The 23,828-nt window shown below is 38.8% G+C and overlaps 2 protein-coding genes across 2 annotated transcripts; one reads left to right on the forward strand and one right to left on the reverse strand.

Moving 5' to 3' along the window:
- The first annotated feature begins 13,165 nt into the window (after window positions 1-13,165).
- On the forward strand, window positions 13,166-15,854 carry LOC107763105 (pentatricopeptide repeat-containing protein At2g13600-like). The gene has a single exon (XM_016581543.2). The coding sequence runs from the start codon at window positions 13,202-13,204 to the stop codon at window positions 15,746-15,748; it is 2,547 nt and encodes an 848-aa protein (XP_016437029.2). The 5' UTR covers window positions 13,166-13,201; the 3' UTR covers window positions 15,749-15,854.
- LOC107763106 (uncharacterized) lies at window positions 15,606-19,327 on the reverse strand. The gene is made up of 5 exons (XM_016581544.2): window positions 18,958-19,327; window positions 17,592-17,797; window positions 16,975-17,073; window positions 16,559-16,632; window positions 15,606-16,180 (listed from the first exon to the last, which is right to left on the reverse strand). Exons 1-5 carry the CDS (start codon window positions 19,238-19,240, stop codon window positions 15,955-15,957), a joined length of 888 nt encoding a protein of 295 aa, XP_016437030.1. The 5' UTR covers window positions 19,241-19,327; the 3' UTR covers window positions 15,606-15,954.
- Window positions 19,328-23,828: the final 4,501 nt, after the last annotated feature.

Raw genomic sequence — 23,828 nt, forward strand, 5'->3', positions numbered from 1 at the left:
ATCAAATTTAAATTATTTCAAAGTATGGGGGTATATCTTATTATAAGGTTCCTAATCATCATAGAACAAAATTAGGGCCTAGAAAAATTAAAATTATTTTTATAGGATATGCACAACATTCAAAAGCATATAGACTGTTAGATTTGGAATCTAATGCTATTGTTGAATCCATTCATGTTGAATTAGTAGAAAATACGTTTATAAAGGATACTTCGGATGAGCATTTAGTTGAACCAAATCAAACTGATGTTAGGTGAGTAAGAGGTCATACTCAGAAATTGTTAACAATGAGAAAAGTGACAATACTAAATTAGAATTTGCCAAGGCTTTCGATTTAGTCATTGCGAACTCGAGTTTTATGAAGCGGTATGAACATTTGATTACTTACCAAAGTTCGGTGGCGAAGACTCAGATTGACTATCTCCTCCTCAGGAGATGCAACAGGAGGTTGTGCGAGGACTGCAAGGTTATCCCAGGTGAGACCCTCTCGACGCAGCATAGGCTTTTGGTGATGGACATTTGTATTAGGATAAGGATGAAGAAGAGGTCAGTACAAGGACGCCCCAGGATTAGGTGGGGCGCCTTAACTAAGGATAAAGCTAAGGAGTTGGAAGGAAGGTTAGCGACAATGGGAGCTTGGAGAAGTAGTGGGGACGCAAACACAATATGGTCGACGACGGCGGACTGTATAAGAAAGGCGGCGAGAGAGGTGTTAGGCATATCTACGGGACACAATGGTGGCCACAAAGGGGATTGGTGGTGGAATGCAGTTGTCCAAGGTAAAGTGGAAGCAAAGAAGGCGGCTTACCTGCGGTTAGTAGGGAGCACTGATGAGGAGGAGAAGAGAGAGAACAGTCAAAGATATAAGGTAGCTAGGAAGGAGGCGAAGATGGCAGTGACGGAGGCTAAGATGATAGCTTTTGCTAGTCTGTATGAGGAACTAAGGAACAAAGGTGGGGAGAAGAAGTTATTCCGACTTGCTAAGGCGAGAGAGAGGACAACTCGGGATCTGCATCAAGTGAGGTGCATAAAAGATGATGACGGCAAAGTTTTGATGGGAGATGACCAGATTAAGAGGAGGTGGCAGACCTACTTTCATAAACTTCTAAGTGAAGAAGGGGATCAGGATATTATACTTGGGGAATCGAGGAATGCCGACAGTCACCATGAATTAAGTAATTGTAGGGACATTGAGATCGATGAAGTCATGGAGGCAATGCATAAGATGAGAAGGGGCAGAGCTACCGGGCCAGACGAAATTCCGGTTGAACTGTGGAGGTGTGTGGGTAGAACAGGCTTGGAATGGCTTACTGTATTGTTTAGTGTTATATTCAAGACTAATAGGATGCCTGAAGAGTGGAGGTGGAGTACAATGGTCCCGTTGTATAAGAACAAAGGTGATGTCCAGAGCTGTAACAACTATAGGGGCATCAAATTACTAAGTCATACCATGAAAGTTTGGGAGAGAGTGGTAGAAATGAGAGTGCGAAGGACGGTGTCTATTTCAGACAACCAGTTCGGGTTCATGCCGGGGCGATCTACCATAGAAGCTATCCACCTTATTAGGAGGATGGTGGAACAGTACAGGGATAGGAAGAAGGATCTCCACATGGTGTTTATTGATCTGGAGAAAGCGTACGATAGGGTTCCTAGGGAGGTCTTATGGAGCTGCTTAGAGGATAAAGGGGTTCCGGTTGACTATATTAGGGTGATTAAAGACATGTATGATGGAGCTAAGACTCGGGTTAGGACAGTAGGAGGCGACTCTGAACACTTTCCAGTTATTACGGGGTTGCACCAAGGGTCTGCGCTCAGGCCATTCCTATTTGCCCTGGTGATAGATGCACTGACTCATCATATTCAAGGGGAGGTGCCATGGTGCATGCTATTTGCTGATGACATTATTCTAATTGACGAGACACGAGGCGGTGTCAACAAGAGGCTAGAGATTTGGAGACATGCTCTTGAGTCTAAAGGTTTCAAGTTGAGCAGGACGAAGATGGAATACCTCGAGTGCAAATTTGGAGTTGAGCCGACGGAAGCGGGAGTTGAAGTGAGGCTTGACTCTCAAGTCATTCCCAAGAGGGGTAGTTTCAAGTACCTTGGATCGGTTATTCAGGGGATCGGGGAGATTGACGAGGATGTCACACACTGTATAGGGGTGGAGTGGATGAAGTGGAGGTTAGCGTCGGGAGTCTTGTGTGACAAGAAAGTGCCACCGTTACTAAAAGGTAAGTTTTATAGAGCAGTGGTTAGGCCTGCAATGTTATATGGAACTGAATGTTGGCCGGTGAAGAACTCACACATCCAGAAGATGAAAGTAGCAGAGATGAGGATGTTGAGGTGTATGTGCGGGCATACAAGGATGAATAAGATTAGGAATGAAGATATTCGAGAGAAGGTGGGCGTGGCCCCCATGGAGGACAAGATGCGGGAAGTGAGACTCAGATAGTTCGGGCACATTCAGAGGAGGAGCACTGATGCACCGGTGAGGAGGTGTGAGCGACTGGCTGTAGTGGGCACGCGGAGAGGTAGAGGGCGACCTAAGAAGTATTGGGGAGAGGTGATCAGACAGGACATGGCGCGACTTAGGATTACTGAGGACATGGCCCTTGACAGGGAATTATGGAGGTCGAGCATTAAGGTTGTAGGTTAGGGGAAAGTTGTGAATATTTCTACAGCACAATAGAGTGAGACTAGCTAGTTAGGAGTTAGACTAAGAATGTCATTGGTCGTCTATTGATGCAGGGCTTTACCTGCTAGTTTTACTATACCAGCCATCTATTTCGTATTTCGTATTTTGTATTTCATATCTCTTATATTGCTGTTATTTTATTATGCATTTTATGGTACTAATATATCGGCTCCTATTACCTTTTTGAGCTGAGGGTCTCCTGGAAATAGTCTCTCTACCCTTCGGAGTAGAGGTAAGGTCTGCGTACATATTACCCTCCCCAGACCCCACTTGTGGGATTATACTGGGTCGTTGTTGTTGTTGTTGTTGTAAGAAGTCAAAGAATTAGAATAGAAAACACCTCGATTCTGATTTTATTTCTTCAGATTCTATAATTTTTCTTATGGAAGTATATAGAACATCTATAAGTTAGAAAATGCCCATCTTGTTTAATGTAGAAGATAACCCAATAACATTCCAAGAAGTTATGGCTTCGAGGGATGCTGCTTTTTGGAAAGATGTCATCAATGATGAAATGGACTCAATAATGTCTAATAACACATGGATTTTAGTTGATTTGTCTCCTGGGTCTATACTTATAGGTTGTAAATGGGTATTTAGTAAAAAAAAATATTACACAGATGGTTCTATACAAAAGTTTAAAGCAAGACCAATTGCAAAAGGCTTCACGCAAAAGGAAGGCATTGGCTACTTTGATCATATGCTCCCGTAGCTAGAATAAAATCTATTAGAGTACTTTTATCTTTGGCATCTATATATGATTTGTATGTACATAAAATGGATGTTAAAACTGTATTCCTAAATGGAAACTTGAGTGAAGAGATTTATATGAAACAACCTGATGGATTTGTTCTTCATGGAAATGAACATAAAGTTTGTAAGTTGATAAGGTCTCTCTAAGGATTGAAACAAGCACCAAAGCAGTGGCATGAAAGATTTGATAGTATAATACTATCTAATGGATTCATACATAATCATGATGACAAGTTGTAACGACCCGAACCGTCGTTTCCTGTATTTTTGTCCCGTATTTCCCGTTAAATGCTTATTCATGTTTCAATATGTGTACTTGGTGAATTTGAGTCAATTCGGATCGAGTTTGGTATGAAATTGGACAATTAGTCTCTTTAAAGAAGAATTAGTTTGGAAAAAGTCAACCGGACGTTAACTTGTGAGTTAGAGGGCTCGGAATTGAATTCCGATGATTCGGTTAGTTTCGGGGGATGATTTAAGGCCTAGGAGCGCAATCGGAATTAATTTTGGAGGTCCGATGAAGAAATTAGCTCATTTTGGCGAAGTTAGTATTTTGGCGATTTCCGGTTGATAGGTGAAATTTTGATCCGAAGGTCGGAATGGAATTCCGAGAATTTCTATAATTTCGTTATATCATTTTGAACTTGTGTGCAAAATTTGAAGTCAATCGGACGTGATTTGATAGGTTTAGGCATCGGAAATAGAAGTTGGAAATTCTAACGTTCATAAAACTTGGATTGGAGGTTGATTCATGATTTTAGCATTGTTTGATGTGATTTGAGGCCTCGAGCAAGTCCATAATATATTTTGGGACTGGTTGGTATTATTGGTCAGGGTACCGGGGGCCTCGGGTGTGTTTCGGATGCCCAACGGGTCATTTTTGGAAGATTTTTGCCGTTTTGAGCATAAATGTAATGATCTAAAGGTTCATTTTTAGTTCTAGAGATCCAAATTTGATTTTGAGACTTCAAGAATTTAAATCATGAATTATAGGACTGATCTGAAAATTTTGGTTTAATTTCATCAAGTCGCGATTGGGTTTTTGACGTGAAATGTGAGTTAATTGTTTAACGAGCGAAATGGGTATTGAACTGGGCAAACAAGCTCCGAATTGAGTTTTGATTGAAGGTTTGTGTTCGTATTATTATTTGTGACTCATAGGAACAAAAATCATCTAATTCTGAGTTCGTATGATAAAGTTAGAACCATTTTAGTGAAAAATGGTTGTGCTGCAAATTTCTTTAAAGCTGCTGTATTTTCTGCAGCAGTGAACAGTACCCGCGCGTGAATAGTAACCGTGCGGGTGAACAGTGAACAATGACCTCACGCGCATGAACAGTGCCCTGCGTGAACAGTACCAAAAATTTCTGGACAGATTTAATGTCCAGCAGTCCGAGTTGGTCATTTTTTTTTACTTCCAAGCTCGGATTTTGGGCGATTTTTAGCAAGAAATCTTGAGAAATCTTGAGGTAAGTCACCTGTGATTATTTCTACTCTATAATATTGAATTATCATCGAATAATTCGACTAGATTACATGTTTTTTAGGAGTAAATTGAAGATTTAGGCCTAGGGATTTGAAAATAAGATTTGAAGATTTGAGGGGTCATTTGAACTCCGATTTTGGTAAATTTTATATGTACGAACTCGTGGCGAGACGAGAAATACGGTGATGTGACTTTCGTAATTTTTCGAGAAGTGGGCCCGGGGCTTGAGTTTTGCGAATTTCGTGAATTTCGATATTTTTCGAGTCTTTTCGATTGGGTTATATTCCCTTAGCCTATTGTAATGTATTCGTTGTGGTTTTGACCAGATTCGACGCACGAAGAGGTAAATTCGAGAGGCAAGGGCATAGCGGAGTAGACATTGGACCGTCTTGAAGTGAGTAATGATTTTAAATGATGCACTGAGGGTTTGAAACCCCGGATTGCACAACATACTGCTATGTTGAGATGAGACACGTGTTGTATGACGAGCGCGGGGTCATTTACTATTGGGGATTGTGACTTGGTCCATCCCAGTTGATAGTTTTACCGCGTAATTGATAAAGATTTATTGTTTTTTTACTATGATTGGGCTTATTGCCATATTTGGGCTTCGTGTCAATTATCTGAAATCTTTTGTGAATTTACATCACTATTTTCCTCACGAATTGAAATATTATTTGAACACAGTCCAATTGAATTATATTATTTTGTGAACTCAGCTATATTTATACTCAACTCGAGATTTAATGATATTTATAATGTTGTTGAGCTGAGCACTATTGTTTTACTGATGCCCAAGAGGCTTATGATTATTTTCTGGACTGATTGAGGCCGAGGGCCATACGTGAGGATATGTTGAGTGATGTGAGGAGGCTTTCAGGCCTCGAGTGTTATATGAGGAGGCTTTCAGGCCTCGTGTGTGATGTGTGAAGGCTTTCAGGCCTATTGATATTGTGCTTGGGCTGTAGGAGCCCCTTCGGAGTCTGTACACACCCCCAGTGAGCGCAGAGTACCCAGGTGAGTTGGGAGTAGGCCCGAGAGGCCATTGCTTGTGTGTGGTGAGTTGGGAGTGAGCCCGAGGGGCTGATGTTGTGTGCTGGTAAGTTGGGCAATATAATCTTAAATGCGGTGACTAAACGAAATATTAATATTTTACAAATTATCACAAATTAATCTTTTATGCCTGAATGATTAAACTTGTTAAGTATCTTATTAATGTAATGGGCTTGTGATAAAGTCACTTTATTATCTGCGTTTCTTTTATCCTTGATACCTAAGATTGTATTAATGTCATTCAAGTCTTTCATCTTAAAAATAGAAGTTAAATACTTCTTAGTTTCAGAAATTTAAAGCATATTCATACGAAATATTAATATGTCATCAACATAAAGACAAATTATAACTCCATATTCTTTTACAAATTTAGTCTAAACGTGATAATTTGTATTTACTCTAAATTTGTAAAAGAATATGGAGTTATAATTTGTCTTTATGTTGATGACATATTAATATTTCGTATGAATATGCTTTAAATTTCTGAAACTAAGAAGTATTTAACTTCTATTTTTAAGATGAAAGACTTGAATGACATTAATACAATCTTAGGTATCAAGGATAAAAGAAACGCAGATAATAAAGTGACTTTATCACAAGCCCATTACATTAATAAGATACTTAACAAGTTTAATCATTCAGGCATAAAAGAATCTAACACTCCGTATGACTCAAGTAACAAATTAACTAAAAATTTGGGAAGAACAGTGGCTCAAATAGAGTATGCAAGTGCGATAAGCAGTATGATATATGCAACATTATACTAGACCTGATATAACATTTGCAGTTTGTAAACTTTCAAGATTTACTAGTAATCCAAGTAATGATCATTGGAAAGCGATAATAAGAGTGCTTGGGTATTTTTAAAAAAATAAAGCTCTTGGGTATTTGCTATAGTGGTTTTCCTACCATATGGGAAGGATATTCTGATGTGAGTTGGATTATGAATGTTAATGATAGTAAGGCTACTTCAGGTTGGATATTCACTTTAGGAGGTGGTGCCACTAGTCAGGCATCCAAGAAACAAACTTGTATTTTTCGTTCTACAATGGAATCTGAATTTATTGCATTAGCAGCTGCTGGAAAAGAAGCAAAATGGCTGAAGAACATGTTACTAGTTATTAAGTTGTGGCCACAACCTATGCCAACCATTTTTATATTTTGTGATAATGAGACTCAAATGTGTGTAGCTCATAATAAAATGTATAATGGGAAATCAAGACATATAAGCATCATGAATGCTTATATAAGAGAGTTAATTACCAATGAAACTATAATTATAATATATGTGAGATCAAATAAAAATTGACTGATCCACTTACAAAGGCATTGCCAAAAGAAGCGGTACAACATACTAGTGAAGGAATGTGGTTGAAACCCTTAAATTAAAACACAAGTGATGGGAACCCAACTTTAAGTTAGTATACACTCTAACAATATAAGTTCAAAGGGTAATCAAGTTACTTGTGTTGTTTAAGCACTGATCTTAATTCCAACGTACTGCTTACTGTTATATGAGGAGCTACAAAATTGTTAAGTGCCTGTAATAATAGGGGTACAATGACAAACTCGAAAGTGCAAACTGTTACTTTGAAGAGGTTGAATTAATTCTAAATGGAATTAGCAAATATCTGAGTAACAGGGACATAAAGTCTAAATTCCACCTATATAAATATGAAGTGGTGCCGTTTGGAATAAGACTTAAAGGGTTAGTCTTATAAATATTCTTGAAATCACGGGTAGCACATGGCCATAAAAGTTGTCACGACCCAAAAATCGACCCGGTCGTGATGGCGCATATCATGAAACTAGGTCAACCGACGCAACTATCGAATCAACCATTTCCCAATAAAAGTTGTTTTTATACCATTTATAAATCAATAATCTCATAATGAAATTTTTTTAAAAAAAGAAAAATGCGGAATAATTACACAAGCCCGACATCGGGGTGTCACTAATCATGAGCATCTACCAAGGTCTGAATACAACAAAAGTCTAAAAATATACTAAATACAGTAATGAAAAAAAGGGTAAGTAAAGTAGTGCTGCGAACGTCGTGCAGTCACCTTGCTAACTCCGATGACTCCGCCTCTGAGCAATCAACACCCGCTATCGGGTTCCGAAATACCTGAATCTGCATACGAGGTGCAGGGAGTAATATGAGTACTCTAACCCACTAAGTAATAAGAGTAAATAAAGACTGAGCAGTAAGAAAATGCGTCAACCACATCATGGCACCACAGTGATTACAACCTGTTTCCAAATTAGGATACCACTCAAATCATTTCGTTAAACTCCCACTTCAGTAAAATCCTTTAAAAATTATCTTTCTAACTTTTCAATATAGGTTTAATGAAATATATATCTGAAAAATATGATCGGCCCCTTGGGCGAAACATAGTTCGTATATAGCCTCTCGACAAAACAGAAATTCATACCCATTTCATAACTTAAAACTTCCGTTTAAATGAAAGTTGCTTAAAGCATTTGTTCAACATTTTCAATAGGGCTCGGTCTAAATATGAGTGAAAGCAATAATTAAATCAACATATTCGATAGAAACTCACATTAAGGAGGAGTGATAAACACTAAGCTCATAACCATGCCCCTCAGGCAAGGATCACTCGTGTACATGTATATAGATAGCCCCTCGGGTAAGCCTCTCAGTCACTCGTGACTCAACTCTTACCAGTCAATGTTCACACTCAGCACTCACACTCAATAGGTACCATGTAGTAACCATTGCGACGTACCACCCGATCCATATATTGTTGCGGCGTGCAGCCCGATCCATATATATAGTCGACTGTGCTCACTGGAGGTGTGCAGACTCCAGAGGGACTCCTACAGCCCAAGCGCTATATCGCTGCGGCGTGCAGCCCGATCCATATATATATATATATATATATATATATATATATATATATATATATATATATATATATATATAGCGTGCAGCCCGATCCATAACTATATAATCCTCATAACCAGGCCCTCGGCCTCTCTCAGTCATTAACCTCACAATCAGCAGACCATCGATCTATCTCAGTCATCAACCTCACAATCAGACCTTCGGTCTATCTTAGTCATCAACCTCATGATCACTCTGACCATCAGTAAAACAGGGAACTCAGCCCAAACAATTTTTACATTTTAAGAAGTAAAGTGATAAAACCAAATTTAAATAATAAACAGGTAAAATATGACTGAGGATATGCTTTCAAAATAAATAGAGTGAGGAAAAATAGTGAAAGTACCCCTAAAGGTCTCAACAGGTCGGCTCAAGGCCCCAAACATGGCATACATACAAAATATAATATCAATTTCTAAAATATGGAATATCATAAGATTTTAAATCAAATACATGACTTAACAGTCGTACGGGATGGACCAAGTCACAATCCCCAACGGTGCACGACTCCACGCTTGTCATCTAGCGTGTGCGTCACCTCAAAGTAGCACAACGATGTGAAATCCGAGGTTTCAAACTCTCAGGACAGTATTTACAATCATTACGTACCTTGATCCGGTCCAAACTCTAGTCCGCGATGCCTTTGCCCTCACAAATCGACCTCCGGATGCTCCAAATCTAGTCACAATCACTACATAACTATTAAAATATGCTAAGGGAACAAAGCCCACTCGGAAATCTCCAATTTACATCAAAAATTCCGAAATTGCTCAACCCCCCGGGCCCACATCTCGAATCCGATAAAAGTCACATCAATAGAATCCTCATCCTCTCACGGGTCTATACATACCAAGAACATCAAAATCGGACCTCAATTGCCCCTTCTAAATTCCCAATTTATACTCTCCAAATCCAAGCCTTAATTCCCCAATTTTTAGGCTTTAATTTCCACATTTTCATGATTAAACAAGTAAGAATCAACATAGGATCGAGTATTGAGTTCAAAAATCTTACCTCCAGGTGTTATCTCTTGAATCTCTCTTCAAATCCTCTCAAAAAGCTCCAAAATCGCCCAAAATTGCGGATAATGGCTATTTAAACATTCTGCCCACGCATCAAAAACCTTCTTCGCGAACGCAGTCAACGCCTCGCGTTCGCGAAGCACAAAATAACTTTGACCCAAAATTACTCTTCATGATCGCGACCAGCCACTCGCGAACGTGATGGCTCCTCAGCTTGACCCTTCGCGATCGCATTACCTCTCTCGCGAACGCGATGAATAAAACACCTCAAGCCCAGCTGGCCAATTTCCTCTACGCGAACGTGGAGCTTCACCCGCGAACGCGATGCCCAAACAATCAGCCCTTCGTGAACGCGGAGCCTTCCTCGCGAACGCGAAGGCTAAAATTATAGCCTTCACCAGCTAACCCTTCGCGAATGCGAGGGCCTACTCGCAAACGCGAAGGCCATTTCTCTGCAACACTGATCAGCAATTTTCTGAAATTCCAAACAACATGCAATGGTCCGATTGACCACCCGAAACTCACCCGAGGCCCTCGGGACCTCAACCAAACATGCCAACATATTCCATAACCTCATTCAAACTTGTTCCAATCTTCGGAATGCTCAAAGCAACATCAAAACACCAAAATCACATCGGATTCAAGCCTAAGAATTCAAAGAACTTCCAAATTACGCTTTTGATCAAAAACCCAATCAAACCACGTCCGAATGACCTGAAATTTTGCACACACATCACAAATGACACAACAGAGCTACTGCAACTTCCGAAATTCCATTCCGACCCCTATATCAAATCTCACCTATCAACCGGAAAATGTCAAAATCTCAATTTCGCCAATTCAAGCCTAAACCTTCCACGGACTTCCAAAATGCATTCCGACCACGCTCCTAAGTCTCAAATAACCTAACATAGCTAACCAAGTAATAAAAATTCCGATCCGAGATCATATACAAACAAGTCAAATCTTGGTCAAACCTTTCAAATTTCAAGCTTCAAACTGAGAATTGTTCTTCCAAATTCATTTTGATTACCCTGAAAACCAAAATCAACGATTGACATAAGTCATAATGTATCACACGGAGCAAGTCATGCCCGAGAACTGGCGACCAAAGTATAAATATTCTTGAAATCATGGGTAGCACATGGCCATAAAAGTGCTAAAGCTCTATACTAGAATGTTTCCCTGCTTAATAATATTATGTGTGTGATACTTTCGGTTTGACAAAAAGAGTTACGGTTCAAATCTTTGGATACCAATAATTTCGTCCAACTTTAAGGTATTTACACTAGTGGAAAGTTCAAATCTACACAAGATACTTCCATTATACATGATATTATGATACATATACAAACTAGTGGGGGATTGTTACACATAGTTATGGAGGTAGTACATATATTATGCTAGATATAGCTTGTATATGTGGGGGCTTCCCACATCGGTGACTTCAAGTCACTTTTGAGGCCTTAAAAGGCTAAGCCCACTAAGTCATATAGAATGAGTATTTAACATACTTCTAAAAGTACGTGTAATATATATTATTTTATATATATAATTATATATCTAAATAACTTGGACTTGGGGCTTGGGCGAGGGCCGGGTCGGAGCTTTAAATAAACATTTTATTTTCGTATTTATCTTTATGGAGCAGTTTCTGATTATTTAAATTTCGAATTTAAATTTGAATTTTAAATAAAACAGACATAGTTGTTCGTATATGAGTGTGACTTTTCTGAAAAGTCTTCTTGAATTCTATAAATACAAGGACACCCCAGGAGCAGTGATATTCAATATACAAGTATAATTCTGGCTTTGTTGTATCCTAATAGAGAATTGCTTGTAATCCCTTAAAACATATACGGACAATATCTCTTGAAAGATAATGATCAGCTTTCACGCCACGCCTCAAAGCTATACTTCTCTTTTTATCTTATGCAATTTTTCTAACATCTAGTACTAAACAATAACAACATTTCATTTGGGGAGCAAGCATTAGGTCAATTTAACTAATTATGCTCGTATGGAGGCTACTCTCAGGCCTGTGAAGTACATACAAAAAAGGCATCAGAATTTGGCGTGATAGCCTTCGTCTGAGGAGCTAAATGTTGAGGCAGGGTGCTTGTGGTGTTGTATTGTCAGGGACTCAGAAGCAGAGATAAAATTATAGTTACTAGTTACGGCAAAATTTATTAGCTTTGGACAAAATTTTATATTTATGGAAAGAAATTCACTTAATATGTAAAAATAATTATTCAAAACTCGGTAAGCTATATTTCTAAAATTCAAAACTTATAAACTCAAAATTTTCTCTATTTATGTATATATGACTATAAAACATCAATTATAGCATAACAAAATAGATTTTGTTGAAAGAGACGGTGCAACAACAAGCAGGGCCGTCTCTACCCTTATCAGTAGTAAGGCTGGTGCCTTAACCTTCCAAATTTGGGGGCTCTGTTGTTTACAAATAATAGATTTATAAATATTTAAAAATAATATTTAGTACTTTTAATACAAAAATTAAAAAAAATTATATAAAAGGAAAGAATTTTTTTTAGATATATAAATAAAGTAACATTTTTTTCTTCTTGAAATAAAGTAACAATTTGATTTACTTAAAAATGGGTACATGAATAGTTCTTCCAACGTTTCAATTTGAGTAGAATTGACAATTCCATTTTACTCGTGCATTAGATAACGTGTAAAAATTTTACTCCCCTTTCCCTAGTTTGTCCATGTCAATCTTTCTTTTTCCCATTCTCTTTCATATTTCAAAAATCCATATATATTTTGTCTTTCTCTTTTATATTTTTACTCATCTTCGTTTCCAAGATTTCATTAGTTCAAGTGTTCAACAGTACTTTTAAGATTTCATTAGTTCTATACTTCTATTGTTCTATAAAATCTTACCTAAAATCAACAATGTTTCAAGAAAAAGATTAAATGAGTTGGCTATACTATCAATTGAAAAGGAATAATTAGTGAAAATTGATTATAAAAAAAATATTAACATCTTTGTATGTCAAAAAAAATAGAAGATTAGAATTCAAATAAAAATATAAATTATAATATTCTTTTAAAAATTTAAATCTCACATTAAATTTTAACTTTATAACAAGAAGCTATCACAATGTAGTCATTCGGTTTCCTCGGTCTGTTTAGTCGTAAAGGGAGGCCCAATAACAGTGCAAACCGGCCCAACCCAATCACCTATGTGTTTTTCAACTGTAGTAAAATGTGAACTTAGGAATTCACCACTTTACATTGTGCTATTGCTCGAAATGGTTTCCCTGTTGGAACCCATAGCTCAGCCACTACCATTACAGCTACTCCAGGAGTCTCTTGAATTCAGAGCTTCTAAGATTTCCTTTCACAAATCAAAACCAACTCGGCGACGTGATTTTCCACAACCCATCTCGACGAGCCCGGCCCATTTCTTTCCTTTGGACGACCTCGTAAATTCGAGCACCTATGCTTCAGCGCTTGAGTCCTGCAAATGTCCCAGGCTGGGTAAACAAGTCCATGCGCAAACGCTCAAAAATGGGTTTCACGGTCACGAGTTTGTTGAAACTAAGTTGCTTCAGATGTATGGAAAATGTGGCTGTTTTAACGATGCAGTTCTCTTGTTCGACAAAATGCGTGCTAGAAACTTGTATTCGTGGACAGCTCTGCTTAATGTCTATTTAAGTGATGGGCTTTTCGAGGAAGCTTTTGAGTGTTTTCAACAGGTTCGATTTGAGGATTTTGATTTGGAGTTTTTCTTGTTTCCGGTGGTACTGAAGATTTGTTGCGGGTATGGTGGAATTGAATTGGGCAAACAATTACATGGAATTGTCATGAAGTATGGATTTTCATCCAATATTTACGTCGGCAATGCTCTGATTGATATGTATGGCAAATGTGCGAGTTTGGAGGATGCAAAAAAGTTTTTGAGTAATATGTCAGTGAGGGATTGTGTTTCTTGGAATTCAGTTATTACAGCTTTTGCTGTCAATGGAATGTTAAGCGAAGCACATGAAGTTTTTAAGCAAATGTCTGCTGAGGACAATCTAACTCCAAATTTTATTTCTTGGAGTGCTTTGATAGGTGGATTTTCACAGAATGGATATGACGAAGAGGCCATTGAAATGCTTTACAAAATGCAAGCTGTTGGGTTCCAACCAAATGCCCAAACGTTGGCAAGTATACTTCCTGCTTGTGGTAGATTGCAAATGCTATATTTGGGGAAAGCAATTCATGGATATCTGGCCAGACATGAATTGATGTCTAATTCTTTCGTTGTTAATGGCTTAATAGATGTGTACAGGAGGTGTGGGGATATGGGAAATGCATTCCGTGTATTTTCAATGTTCTCGACAAAGAATGATGTCTCTTACAATACCATGTTAGTTGGATACTTTGAGAATGGAGAAATTTCAAAGGCTCAAGAACTGTTTTATCAAATGCAACGTGAAGGCAAATGGAAAGATATAATATCATGGAATTCAATGATTTCAGGATATGTAAACAACTCTATGTTCGGTGAAGCTTTGAATATGTTTCACAAGGTGATGTGGAAGGAAGAAATTGAAGCAGATACCTTCACCCTTGGCAGTGCCCTTGCTGCTTGTGCTGATATGGGTTTACTACGACGTGGGAAGGAGATACATTCCTGTGCCATTGTTAGGGGTCTGCAAACAGATGCTTTTGTTGGTGGGGCACTTGTAGAAATGTATAGCAAATGTTTGGATATTAAGGCTGCTCAGAAAGCTTTTGATAAGGTGAATGAGAGGGATATACCAACATGGAATGCTTTGATATCTAGCTATGCCCGTTCTGATGAAATGGTTAGTGTTGAATGCACTCTCGAGAAGATGAAAGCAGATGGATGTGATCCAAATATTTACACATGGAATGGTATTCTTGCTGGCCATGTTGAGAATGCCCGTAATGAGTCAGCTCTGCAGCTGTTTCTGGACATCCAGTACTCTGGTTTGAGGCCTGATATTTACACGATTGGAACAGTATTACCAGCCTGTTCAAGGTTAGCGACTCTTGACCGGGGAAAGCAGATTCATGCTTATGCAGTTAGGTGTGGATATGACTCAGACACCCACATAGGATCGGCTCTTGTGGACATGTACGCAAAATGTGGATGTGTCAAGCATGCTAGACTGGCTTATGATAACATTAAAAAGTATAACTTGGTCACAGAGAATGCAATGCTTACTGCATACGCTATGCATGGATATGGGGAGGAGGGAATTGATTTCTTCCGCAGAATGCTGGGGAATGGATTTATACCAGACGACGTAACCTTCTTGTCAGCTCTTTCATCGTGTGTCCATGCAGGTTTACTAGAGACCGGACTGGAGTTCTTCGACCTGATGGGATCTTACAATGCAAAACCGACATTAAAACACTACACATGTATGGTTGATCTTTTAAGTCGAACAGGTAAGCTTAATGAAGCATTGAAGGTCATTAAAGAGATGCCTTGGGACCCTGATACAGTGATCTGGGGTGCCTTGCTTGGAGGCTGTGTTATCCATAAGAATCTTGAGGTTGGTGAAACTGCAGCAAACAAGCTCATCGAGCTAGAACCAGGAAACACTGGGAATCATATCATGTTAGCAAATTTATATGCTTCTGTTGGAAGATGGGGTGATCTTACGAAAACAAGACAACTCATCAACGAGAAGAAAATGCACAAAAGTCCTGGATGTAGTTGGATTGAAGACAAAAGTGAAATACACGTATTTGTAGCATGCGATACATCCCATCAAAGAACAGATGAGATTTATGAAATACTAAATATATTGACAACACAAATAAAAGTAGAACATTAGAACGCATTGTACTTTTGTATAGAACAAATAATTTACAAAAATACACATCGTAAGATATTAATGTCACCAGATATTAATTGATCTTCCTCTTTGAGGATTCTCCATAGCCCATTAGTCGACCCTTGTTACAACTGTTGGTGAAATTGCCACTTCTCTGAGGCTTCTGCTCATTACATAACGACACAAGATGCTGAAAGCCTTACTTGTCAATAAAGGTCTATTGACTCCAGTACCCTACGAGCTTGAATGTGCAAAGCTGTCAACCTCTGTTCTGGATCAAGGGTTGAACCAAATTGACTAGCTGCCCATATCAATGATGCAGATTTCTCACCCAGAAACCGCCTTATGTCTTCATGAATTGTCGCCATGGGAGGCCTCTCCCTCCCGTTTACATGTCCAATCAGAAGCAGTAGAAATTCTCCACACTTAAGCCTGGTGAAATCAAATTTCTCAGAACCATGCAAGCAAAGTGGCGGAGAGAAATCTTGGATTTACGTTGGACAGTGTGCTTCATGGTTTAGCTTTATCTTATGTGTCAAAGGCCACCATAAAATTTTCTCAAAACTCTGTGTGTGTGTGTGTGTGTGTGTGTGAGAGAGAGAGAGAGAGAGAGAGAGAGAGTCGGGGTGGGGTGGGGGGATTCAGCTTGAACTTTATAAGGGGAGAAGGAAAGGGTCGATACACTAGAACTAGCATGCAGGATGATCTTGGATGAAAAGAAGTCACTTTAGTTAGAACACCATGCACATTGCAATTTGAAAGAGACTCTGTGTTATAATTTAGAAAACTGAGTTTGAAGAGATGAAGTACCTTAAATTTTCATCTACTTGTTTGTCTCTAATCAGTATAGCGACGTCTTCAATGCCATTGCAAGCCTCAAAATCCTAGTACGTCACCAGTCAATGTGGATAAAATCACGGGCTTATTTACTAAAGGAAGGAACAATAAAATAAAGTATACATCTTGTAACGCTAAAATAGATATGGAACTGCTTAATTTCTTGAACTAAGCCTATTTATTTAAAACCAGATTTATCTTTTATTTTGCATCCTTCAGTTAAATGAGGAACAATTCTAGATGCAGTCACTTCCTTTTTGGATTGTTTTATCAATAACTGAAAATAGGAAATATTTACTACCAATCTCCTTCCAAATGAATATTACAGGTAAAAAGAACTGGTTCTATATCACTTCTGTCAAAAGTAAGTCAAAAGAAAAGATATCTACCGCCTGATTGGCAGATGAATCCAGCATTATAGCAATCAATGCATCCAAGCACGCACCTTGTCCCAGTACTCCTCGGATTGATAGTATGTTCATCAAAACCTGCTTTTTTAATTATGAAGTAAGGGCGTTTTCATTAATAAGGCATCAAGCAGATGCAATTAAGTAGAAAAGATGTGCAAAAATTAGCTGCTCCAAACAAGAGTATAAAAAAACTATGCTATGACCAGGGAGCTAACAAAGTCCAAAAGTCATCAAGACCTAATAGGGGTTACATTGTTCCAGGAAAAAAGACTAACTAAACGTCTAGCTTTGAGGGTGAGCATAGGAACTGGGATTCCATCAGAACCTGCTTATTTCCAACCAAGTGAAATATATCATCATCTTGAAGTGCCTATTTTCATGAAAACATAAACTTCAATGATCTCCAAAGGTACTGAAAACAGAAAGCTAACCTCTTTTCCAACTACAAAAAGCAGCTATAAAATTGACATGGCAAGCATAATATTTCAGAATCATTTGAACAAGATTATAGTTTCCAATTTTCTGAGCCATGACTAGAAGGAGAAAGTCATCAGATCAAATTCTCTGAGAAGGCATAATAAAATAGGGAACTTTACCGGGATTGCCTTGTGTTGATGGGCCAAATCATTACTCTCGCGATGAAGCAGACAACAACCTTCCAGAACTCTAAGCGCTAGGGCAACTTCAGAATCAGTTGAAGGGCTGGTTATTTCCATAGGTTCCACAGTAAATATGTGGTCTAGGCTGGTTACGCTCTGGTCCTCTATATCTCTCAAGGAATGTTTGAATAGAACTGGAACCACTGTTGCATATGTCATGGTTAATAGCCAGGTCCATTTTCCAAATTAAACAAAGTAGTGTCAGAGTAAAAAATTTTATTATCTCCGTATACACCAGCATCAAAATAATGATAATAAGAACTATACTACTGAAAGTTTCAATCATTTAGCAGAAACTGGATGATTTTACCCTAAAATCACAAAATAAACATCAATGGAGAATGTAAATGTACATAAAGACAGCGGCATCACTGCCCCTAAAATTCCAAGATCAACAAGTTGTTGCCGCATTTCACAAGTATTGTGGCTTCGTCTGTATTCATCGGAAGTTTCACTCTTTTTGACTGTGAAGAAGTCAGAAAAGACAAAATTGTATCACTTGTTTTCACTGGAAGTTAAACAGTAAATAAACATGCTAGCTTTACATGCAAATACCAATTTTAACATAAAAGAGAAAAGAGAACTTCATAATAATAAACCATAACTCCTTAATTCCTATTATACTTCAGAACATACTGTAAAACCCACGAGTAAATCAGAAAGCGACGATCACAGTTCACCAAGTTATAAGTTTGAATACTTGCACCTAAATTCTCATCAATGCTGAACTAGCATTTCAACTCGAGAAGATATCAAACACTCTTTTGTAACCTGCTGATACAGTTGTGCAAACAATCATACAAAAAGATTGAAGCTAAAACAAACTGATTATGACAATAATACCGTCTGAAAGCTTTAGATTTGACACAAAACATTGTCGTAAGAAAATAAAATTCAGCTTAGATTTAATAATTTTGACAATCTTCTAATGAAGCTGACACAAAATGTACACGAGCTGCCTCCAAACCGAAGCCATATCCAATTCCACAAGACCTCATCTGAGGTATAAATGGTTTTCAAACTAGCAAAACTTCTTTTTTCCTAAATTCCTTGTAGCACATTTGACAGAAGATGAACCTCGATTTCATTTCCCCTATTTCCGATTAATGTCATTATCAGAATTTCCACATTCACAACTGCCCTAAGGTCAACTGACGTAACCAATTTCCCACGTCAAACTTTCGGCTAACCAATGGGAGATAAACATTCAGTTATATTCCCATAAATTGCTGCGACTGAGCATAAAGAAAACGAAAAATCATTAATCGGAGAAACCCTAGGGGTACAGAGAATGGAGGAAAACCTTGAAGATCGGGAATGGATTGGCTGTGACAGAAGAGGTTGATTGTAGTGTCGGACTCGGCAACGGATCGGAGAAACTTGAGGATGACGCGGAGGCCACGAATGCGGAGGAAGGAGAACTCTGCACGTGCATCACTGAGTCCTGTGCGCAGTGCGAGTGTCACCTCCCTGTATACTCTCTGCCTTTCAAGCGAACTGATTAGCTCCGTCACCGCTGACGGCGGAGATTCCGTCTGAGATTCAGAGTTCGAATCTTTGCTCCAAAACGGTGCTTTCAGATACATCCCTTCACTCCTCTGTTTTCGCTGTCTTCCACCTTTACGTTCAAGCAGAGAAATCTCTTTTCTCGTTTTTTTCTCTTTCTTTTGGCGGAATTTGGCCAATATTGTCCCTTTTGTTTGCTGGTACGTCTATTTTGGTCTCTCAAATATAACCCTGAGCATATTTAGTCCCTTAAGTAGTTAAGTATGCTAAGGTGGAATACATTTAGTCTCAATGACAAAATCTGCCCAAGATCAATTACGGGGTTAGTTTGAGAACTCACCGTTTTTTTAATTAAATCATCAAAAATATTTTATAAACCAACACTCACTAATAGTACAGAGCTGATAAATTTAAGATTTTAACGTTGAAACTTTTACTTTTAAAAATTTTGGTTGATTTTTCCAAAAAGAAAAGTTGAAATTTGAAAAAATAGAGCTGCCAAGATCACTTCTAGGCATATTATTGAAGCACGAATAACCGAATTGTATTATCACTTTTAGCCCGCACTAGAAACTATTTACATCCGGTAGCCGAAAAAAGTACATAAAATTTGTATAATTTTTATATATTAACATACAAATGTATATATATATATATATACAAAATAATATACAAATTTATATATTTTTTCGGTTATTGTTTTTACAGCGGTTATACGACGTCATTTTCTCATTGAAAACTAGCACATAAGGGGATATTTTTAAGGTCAAAATTTTAGAAGACATTATCTAAAAATGAGGAATTAAAGTGATAATTTGCGTTATCTAATAAAAGGAGAGGAAACGTTTTGTTTCAGAGCAGAAGATTTGCTTCATGAATCAGAGTTGGTTAACACCGTTAGTTTTTGAATACATTCGATCAGTGAGACTAAATGTGCTCCACTTTAGCATACTTAAGGGACTAAATATGCTCGGGGTTATATTTGAGGGACCAAAATAGACCTACCCTCAAAGATAAAAGACAATATTGGTCAAAAACTCTAATTATGTAGAGCCGAGTTAATTTGTGAAAAAAATCCTAAAACAGAGATAAATATTAAATAGTGTCGCAAAATGATTTTAACCAAAAATAATGGTAATAACACATGGACAAAAAAGTTCAAATGTCTACATTGGCATTTCAAAATTGGTGATTTTCTCGTAGAAACTAATCAACTATAGTCACTTATGTAACACTTCTTATTGTGAAACTACATGTGTACGAGTAAAATCAGGGATAATGTCTATCCCGATTTTCTGGTGAGAAAATGGAAGAAGGGCACGGATGCACGCGATTGTAATCGAGGTTAGAAATCCTTCATATCGAGATCAAAGAGTGAACGATGTGATCGTCATCGGGTATGGTAAAACGACGCGCCTTGAACCAAGAATGAGTTCTACGACATCGGGAAACATGGTGAACGGTTACACGCGACGGATAGAGGGCCGTGATATTCGCATCCAACCGGATATCACGGCGCGGATCTCACTCGATGTCGGTTATGGATCAGTAATTAACGGGAAATGAAGATTGTTTTACCTTTTTTAGACTTATGCTAGGAGTAAAACTTTCCTACTATATAAAGGTGAAGTTTTTCTTTTGTAACACACACTTGCGAATCAAAGCAATATAAGTTTATTTTCTGCCTTTTAGCTACAGATAAAGTTCTTGTTCACTTATTATGTTCTTCATTCACGGTTGGGCTCATACCGAGGGTCCAATCGAGGGCAAGGTCACTGTTCAATCTAAGTTCAGGCTTGGTCATAACATCGCAATTGGTTTGAGCACTTATTTCGTCTTTAATTCATTTATCTAATATTCTTAATTATTTGTGTTGAATCAAATCATGTATCCTTAAAACCGCGTACAAATTTAATTGTTATCCAATTTTGGTGTAAACAGTTTGGTGCCCGCCTGAAGCTCAGGATAATAGTGGTGATTTGATACGAACCTCTATAATACACCCTATTTTACGCTTGTTCTTTGAAGTCTTAATTTCAGGTCAGCCCAAAAATGTCAAACTCTCAGTTTGCTCATTTGAACGTTGACGCTGAGTCTGGACATCAAGGCGAAAATAATAATTTGGTGCACAGTAACGAGGTGCCTCCTATCGATCCCAATGGTGTCCCAACTGCCGACCCGATCGATGCTAACTCACAAGTGGTCATCAACATCAATGTGCCAACCAATCCCAAAAATAGTGTTCGCGGGGGACCTCGGCCAACAGCTCGAGAAACGCCCGAAGACGAAGGTGATAGGGTAAGCCTACGGCTAATTTTCGAAATATTGCAGGCTCAACATGCGGCAATAACATAGTTGCAAAATCAAAGACACGCCCCTAATAGGGTCGAGCCTAAACAATCCCGAGAAAGCACCCGAAGAAACAAACAAATCATCGAGAGACCAGGTGAAGCTGAAACCGGAATCAATCCTGAGGTAATGAAAATGCTTGAAGCATTGATGAAACGGGTAGAGTCAGGTGAGAAGAAAATTGAGGCTAATGATAAGAAGGCGGAAAAATACAATTCCAGGGTCGATTAGATCCCGGGAGTTCCCCCGATATTGAAGGGGGCGGACTCCAAAAAGTTTATCCAAAAGCCTTTTCCTCCTAGCGCGGCACTAAAGCCGATCCCAAAGAGATTTCATATGCCCGACATCCCCAAATATAATAGGACCACAGATCAAAACAAGCATGTGACCTACTATACATGCACAATCAAGGGGAACGACTTGGAAGATGATGAAATTGAGTCGGTATTACTGAAGAAGTTTGGGGAGATGTCGAGACCAGAAAGTCAGACCTTTTCAAGGTCAAATAAACCGACAACGAGAGCCTCAGAGAGTTTGTATCAAGGTTCCAGATAGAACGAATGGACCTACCTCCGGTTGTACATGATTTGGTCGTTCAGGCATTCACTCAGGGGCTTAACCCCCGAAGTTCCTTGGCCTCTCAACAGCTAAAATAAAATTTGGTAGAATACTCGACGGTAACCTGGGCTGACTTTTACGACAGGTACCAGTCAAAGATCAGGGTCAAGGACGACCAACTTGGGCCCCCTTTTGGATCTATTTACCCCATTAGGGCCAACGATAGATCTAAGAGAGCTATTGATCAAGAGCCAAGACCGGTCCGGGATCGGTATCAACCATACAGTACGAACCAAAGAGGGAACGAGTCCGGGCATCATCCTACAAGGAATGAGAAGTGAAACAATCGAGGGCCCGGTGACCGAATCCTGATGAGAAAAAATGGGTTTGATAGGCTGCTTGGGAGCAGGGAAGCACCAAGTTTGTCGGAATACAACTTCAACATGGATGTTGCTAGCATCATGTCAGCCATAGGACGCATTAAAAAGACCAAGTGGCCCCGACCTTTGCAGTCAGATCCTACCCAGAGAGATCCCAATTTGATGTGCAAATATCACGGCACTCATGGTCACATGACTGAAGATTGCTGATAGTTAAGAGAAGAAATTTCCCGGTTATTCAACAACGGACACCTCCGAGAATTCCCGAGTGATCGAGCCAAAAACCACTGCAGGAACACGGATGCCAACAAACAGGTCAAACAAGAGGAGCCTCAGCACTTGATCAACACGATCATTAGAGGAGTCGATGTCGCCCAAGGACCAATGATTAAATGCACTAAAGTATCCATCACGAGGGGAAAATGCACTCGGGATTATGTTCCGTAGGAGCCATTTCGTTCACCAACGAAGACACCGAGGGCATCGTACAGCCTTACAATGATACACTGGTAATATTCATACTTATCAATAAATCTCGAGTTAAACGTGTGTTGATTGATCCAGGTAGCTTGGCCAACATCATCAAATCAAGGATCGTAGAGCAATTGGGGTTACAGGACAAAATCGTGTCTGTAGTCTAGGTATTGAACGGATTTAACATAACATGCGAGACCACTAAAGGGGAGGTAACCTTGCCAGTAAACACTATCGGGACGATCCAAAAAACAAAGTTCTACGTGATCAAGGGGGACATGAGGTATAACGCTCTATTTAGAAGGTCGTAGGTCCATAACATGAAGGCGGTACCCTGGGCACAGGGTTAACCCCCGAGCTCAGGAAAAAATACATTGATTTTCTTAAAGCTAACATAGATTATTTTGCTTGGTCCTATCTTGACATGACAGGGATCCCACCGGAGATAACCACTCATAAGTTGAGTTTGGACCCGAAGTTCCGTCCGACTAAGCAGAAGAGGAGGCCACAGTTCGAGATCAAACATGAATTCATAAAGGATGAGGTATCCAAACTTCTTAAAATAAGATCCATCCGTAAAGTAAAATACTAAGACTGGTTAGCTAATGTAGTGGTAGTGCCTAAAAGGGAATAAACTAAGAATGTGTCTAGATTACAAAGGCCTAAACAAAGCATGCCCTAAGGATACTTTCCTTATGCCTAACATCGATCGAATGATCGACGCGACGGCAAGGCACGAGATACTCAGCTTTCTCGACGCCTACTCTAGGTACAACCAAATTTGGATGGACAATCAAGAAAAGACTTCTTTCATCACTAAATACGGCACCTACTGTTATAACGTATGTCATTTTGATTAAAGAACGCTGGTGCCACCTACCAATGCCTAGTAAACCGAATGTTCGAA

This window comes from Nicotiana tabacum, chromosome 6 (assembly GCF_000715075.1).
Source record: "Nicotiana tabacum cultivar K326 chromosome 6, ASM71507v2, whole genome shotgun sequence".
In the NCBI taxonomy this organism is placed as follows: domain Eukaryota; kingdom Viridiplantae; phylum Streptophyta; class Magnoliopsida; order Solanales; family Solanaceae; genus Nicotiana; species Nicotiana tabacum.

What these genes read in the sequence shown, in the direction of transcription:
- LOC107763105 (XM_016581543.2), top strand. Translation starts at nt 13,202, where the DNA reads ATGGTTTCCCTGTTGGAACCCATAGCTCAGCCACTACCATTACAGCTA.
- LOC107763106 (XM_016581544.2), bottom strand. Translation starts at nt 19,240, where the DNA reads ATGTATCTGAAAGCACCGTTTTGGAGCAAAGATTCGAACTCTGAATCT. An exon ending in ATCCATTCCCGATCTTCAAG is followed by an intron (nt 17,798 to 18,957) that starts GTTTTCCTCCAT and finishes CATATGCAACAG; the next exon opens with TGGTTCCAGTTCTATTCAAA. An exon ending in ATTCATCTGCCAATCAGGCG is followed by an intron (nt 16,633 to 16,974) that starts GTAGATATCTTT and finishes GTGACGTACTAG; the next exon opens with GATTTTGAGGCTTGCAATGG.